At 38.9% G+C, this 4,941-nt stretch overlaps 1 protein-coding gene across 1 annotated transcript in view; it reads left to right on the plus strand.

The window, feature by feature from the left end:
- The window catches only part of LOC110288794 (zinc finger protein 431-like), a 15,068-nt gene that overhangs the window by 8,075 nt on the left and 2,052 nt on the right, over positions 1 to 4,941 (plus strand). The window contains exons 2-3 of the mRNA XM_021155044.2: positions 3,614 to 3,740; positions 3,929 to 3,989. Of these exons, the coding sequence (XP_021010703.2) occupies positions 3,614 to 3,740; positions 3,929 to 3,989 (188 nt within the window). The remainder of the gene's footprint in view (positions 1 to 3,613; positions 3,741 to 3,928; positions 3,990 to 4,941) is intronic.

Below are 4,941 nucleotides of genomic sequence, written 5' to 3' on the forward strand. Positions count from 1 at the left end.
CTCTAGGCCATTGTGAATTCCTTTGTCTGGGTAAGACTGGCTATTGTCTCAAGTAAACATTCTGTAGACCAGCCCTGAGCTATTCTGGCTCCTTTCTTTGTAATGTGTCTCTACTAGAAGTAAATTTGAATGTTACTGAATAGATAACCTTCTCACTGAATTCCTACTGAATTCCAAGTTTGTAGGTTTCAGGGATTTTCTAGGATGTTGGAACACTGGCAAAGGCTTAACTATGTCATAATTCAATCTTTAAAGGCACTTATAATAAAATAATAGTGAAAGAGAGCAAATGGATCCATACACCAGAATAATGGGGGGATAGGGTATGAGTATATGGGTTATGAGAATGCCAAGGGTCCAGGAGGTTGAATTTCTGTGAAACTATTTACCTCATGAGTGCTTCCAGGCCTCTCAGCCTGCCAAGCAGGCTTCACTGGAGTGTGCATAGCAGCAACCTACTAGGAGAAAGTCTCAAGATCAAGCAAAAGAATCTAAGTTACACCTGTTTCCACCTTTAGGAGTCCCACAAAACACCAAGGTAACAACCATAAAATGTCAGCAGAGGACCTGACAAAGACCCATGCTGTCTCTATGCTTGCCATTTAAGTCTCTGTAAGGTTCCTAGAAATCCAGTCAGTGTTAGTCATGGGTTCCCTCTCATGTCAAGGGTCTCAGGTTAAACCAAACATTATTGGCCACTCAAACAAGTTTCTCACCATCATGCCCCAGCACATCTTGTAGGGAGGACTCAATTTAAAGCCAGTGGCGTTCTATGAGAGTGGCATGTGTGTGTGTAAAGGATGGGGGTCCAGGTTTCTCTTTCTGTAGACTTCTCTTCTCAAAGAGACTAGAACATAGAGGTTAACAAGCCTGCACCAACTTGATTTTTGCATTCATTGAAATGTGTAGAATTTGTCCTCATTGATGTGGCCCTGCTGTCAGTTATCTGAGAGCAAAGTTTTGTCCTAGAATCAGCATGGATTATTGAAGGATCTCCAAAACCACCTTGGCCAACAGCTCAACCATATGTAACCCATTTCCAACATTGAAGCCCTGGCTGGCTACAAGGATGGTCAGTTCAGACTCCATATTCTCCATTAATTGGAATCTTCATTAGGGCCCGCCTGTCTCTGCCTCCCTAATGCTGGGATTAGAGGCATGCCCCACCACACCCAACTTACATTTTGATTTTACAAGATGTAGCAATCAAGAGTATCAGAAGAGGGCATGAAGAGATGGTTCAGCAGTTAAGAGCACTGTCTGCTTGTTCTTTCATTGGTCCTGAGTTCAATTCTCAGCAACCACATGGTGGCTTACAACCATCTGTAATGGGATCTGATGCACTCCTCTGGTGTGTCTGAGGACAGATACAGTGTACTCATATAAATGTAATAAATCTTGATTTTAAAAAAGAGCATAATAGACTTTGGATTTGAAGAATGTATGGGCTGCTGCAGACTATTAGGATCATTGAAGTTAAACTCAGTGCATTTTCAACGTGGATGACCATGACCAGAATGTAGTTGATTGAGTCAAAAAGCTCCCAGATAGGGTGATGTCTTTGAACACTTGTTTTTCCTTTGTAGCTTTCTTTGGGAGAGCTTATATTGTTAGGGTCCAAGAATCACTGAAGGAAGATCCCAACTCGAATAGTATGCAAAAGTGTTTTATTGTGCAGAATTCTATCATAAAGGGGTCTACCATTCACTGGGATAGATGCAGACATGAGCTTTGCAAGCTCAATTTAAAGCCAGTTAGGGGAGTTCTAGGGAGCAGTAGGTGAACTTAATTCTGATTGGTTGACTCAATTTACAGGGGTATGGGTGTCTTTGGGATTGGTTTAGGTTCTGGGGAATTTGGGAGACTTTCCAGAACCAATGCTAAGTAGTCTTGGTTCAGATTTGGCTCAGGCCTGGTGGCAGAGGCAGCTCCTGGAAGCTCCTGATTGGCGTTCTATGAGAGTGGTTTTCCTGGAATTGACTTTTTTGGACTTTTCTAGTTCTGGGAAACAAACTTAGGCCTAGTCTCCCAAATTGTCAGTTTGCAGCTTGTCATAGATTCAGCTTGGCTTTGGCCAACTCAGTCTTAGTCGAAGTTTTGGTAGGAGGAACTTTTCTAGATTGCTTATTGGGAATGAAATTTGAGTGTCTATAGACTCAACCCATTTCCTCTGTGTGTGTGTGTGTGTGTGTGTGTGAACTGTGTTGTGGTTGGACGTGATTAGTCAGCTTGCTTCTTTTGTTGTCCTGCCTTCACCATTATAGACTTTATCCCCTAAATTACATAAGATGCAGTTGAAGCAGTTGTAATTCAGTGCTAAGTTATTTTGTAAGCCCAGTGTTTTTATACTTTTAAATTTGTTGTTTTTGTCTTTGAGGACATCATTTCTCTGTGTAGCCCCGGCTGTCCTGAAAGTGTAAGTGTATAGCACATGTGGCCTCAAACCTAAAAGTCCACCTGAGTCTGGCTCCAGAATGCTGGGATTAAATGTGGGCCAACATGCCTAGCTTTTTCTTTGTTTGTTTTTATATTATTGACTGATGGGCTTGCAATGTAGGTTTTGGTACATGTCAAGCATATGCTGTTGTGTTGATCTTCATGCACATTTTGAATTTTGAAATTTGGCAGAGAGAATTTTCTGTTTCTCAGGATGGCGAGTATTCATGACATTGATACTGCCTGAGCTTTACTGCCTGAGCTTTCTGAGTCATTGGATTGCAGGTGCATAGCATTCTTCCTACCTGTTGTGTTTGTTTTGATTTTTTTAAATGGATATGAATATTAGAGTCTATGCATGAATATGCCCATCATGTATACCTGGTCCCCATAGTAGTGAGAAGATGGGTTCAGAATTCCCGAATTTGAAGTAATTGATAGTTGTGAAGCCCCCTTGAAGGTACTGGCAATTGAGCCCAATTATTTGCAAGACCAGGAAGAGCTCTTCACTGCTGAGCCATCTCTGTCCCATGTAGCATCAATATTGACATTGCCAATATTTTCATCTGTCTATTTGTATCTGTTTAAAGATGCATCCCTTTTTAGTAAGGTCTTGTTACTGTTACAGATTAAACTGGGACACGTCTGGAGGCTGGAAGATGAATAAAGAACTGGAGTGAATGTGTAATTCTTTCTAGGAACTCCAGTAAAAACATCTGAGTCCTTTCTATCTTTCTTTTTTGTTTGATTGATTCTTACAGGTGAGACAGGGTCTTAATATCTACCTCTGGCTTTCCTGAATAGACCAGAGATATACTTGCTTCTGTCTCCTGAGTGCTGTGATTAAAGACATGAACTAATATGCTCAGCTTGCCCAATTTCTCTGATGTGTGCTCAGTACTGCTTCTCTCTCTTTCTCTTTCTCTCTCTCTCTCTCTCTGTTAATTAGCATTTCTTTAGTAAGGCTAAATCCTATTCTAAAAGCAAAGAAATGACAAAATTGGACCTTACTACTCAGTTTCCTTCTAAGATGACTTGGTAATTGCATTAGACCTTCTTGGTCATGAAATAAGTAGGGGAAGCACCAGAATCATACAAACATATTGTCAATGAAGCATACATTTACAGTGATGTCGGTGTCATGGTTTCTGTTGTACACATGTATGGAATATTTTAGGATGCATTGACCTATGATGATGTGTATGTGAACTTCACTCAAGAAGAATGGACTTTGCTGAATCCTTCACAGAAGAGTCTCTACAAAGATGTGATGTTGGAGAACTACACAAACCTCATTGCTGTAGGTAAGACTGAATTTTCTTTCACTTTTTAAAATGAGGGAACAACTGTTTCCTTGTTGTTGTTGCTTTTCTCTAATTTCACTTGAGAATGAGGAAGAATGAATTGAATAAATTAGGTTTACTAAAGATAGGACCATAAATTTGCCTAATATCTAATAATATATCATACATTTTCTGGTACTATGTTTTAGGCTACAATTGGGAAGACCAAAATATTGAAGAACATTGTCAAAGTTCCAGAAGACATGGAAGGTAATTTTCATGTTCAAGTTGGTATGGATATGCTTATAAAGAAAAGTTAATGTGTGCTGGAACTTTTAAAGAAAAGCAACAGTATTTAAAAAAAAAAACAAAACAAACAAACAAACAAAAAAAACTAGTTCTTTAAGTGTGTTGTTTAAATTCTCACAAATCCCCATACCTCAATGTCAGGTGTCTGATTTGTGTTTTCCAGGCATTTCTCTGAAAGAGAAGACAAGGAAACAATGCCTCAACAGATATTACCATTTGAATCATAGCCACATTCCAGCTACTCTGTAGAAATGCCCATCTAGTCTCATACCATTTACATATTGCTAAGATATATATTAGGTGATAAGTGTATGTTTATAATAAGCAAATATTTCATAGTAAAGCTGATTACTCCTATGAGTGGGGCAGTTTATGAGAGTCAGGAATGTTGTTGAGGAGAAAACTTAATGCCTATACCATCTGACTATGATGTACAAACAACCAAACTTCATGAATGTAATGTGGAAATCTTTCATTTGTTATTCCTTTTTTAATACGTATATCCTGTGTCACAATGGATACAAGCCGTGTGAGCATAGGGATATTGAAGTAAGCAATGTAACTTTCTCTCTCCTAGAACAATTGAAATGTGTGTAGTAGTCCACACTTGAGCAACCTTTCTCAGTGTGATACAAGTTTACAATACGTTTGTTTTCCAATTTCAGTGGGAATATATCCCCAAAGTCACACTGCAGAAAATCCGTACGAGTACTAGGATTGTAGAAATTCTTTTCTGTTTGTCCTGGTTTACTTTTTTCAATGTAGTGTGAAAATGTAGTGTGTTTCACAATATAGAAAGTTTATGAATGTACTCAGTGTGGTAAAGGTCTGAGTTCTTCCATTTCTCTTCAAATTTGTGAAAAATATTATAGAGAAGAAGGATTCTACAAATGTAAGCCATGCAATAACACTC

The sequence above is a fragment of the Mus caroli genome, unplaced genomic scaffold, assembly GCF_900094665.2.
Source record: "Mus caroli unplaced genomic scaffold, CAROLI_EIJ_v1.1 scaffold_13148_1, whole genome shotgun sequence".
Taxonomy (NCBI): domain Eukaryota; kingdom Metazoa; phylum Chordata; class Mammalia; order Rodentia; family Muridae; genus Mus; species Mus caroli.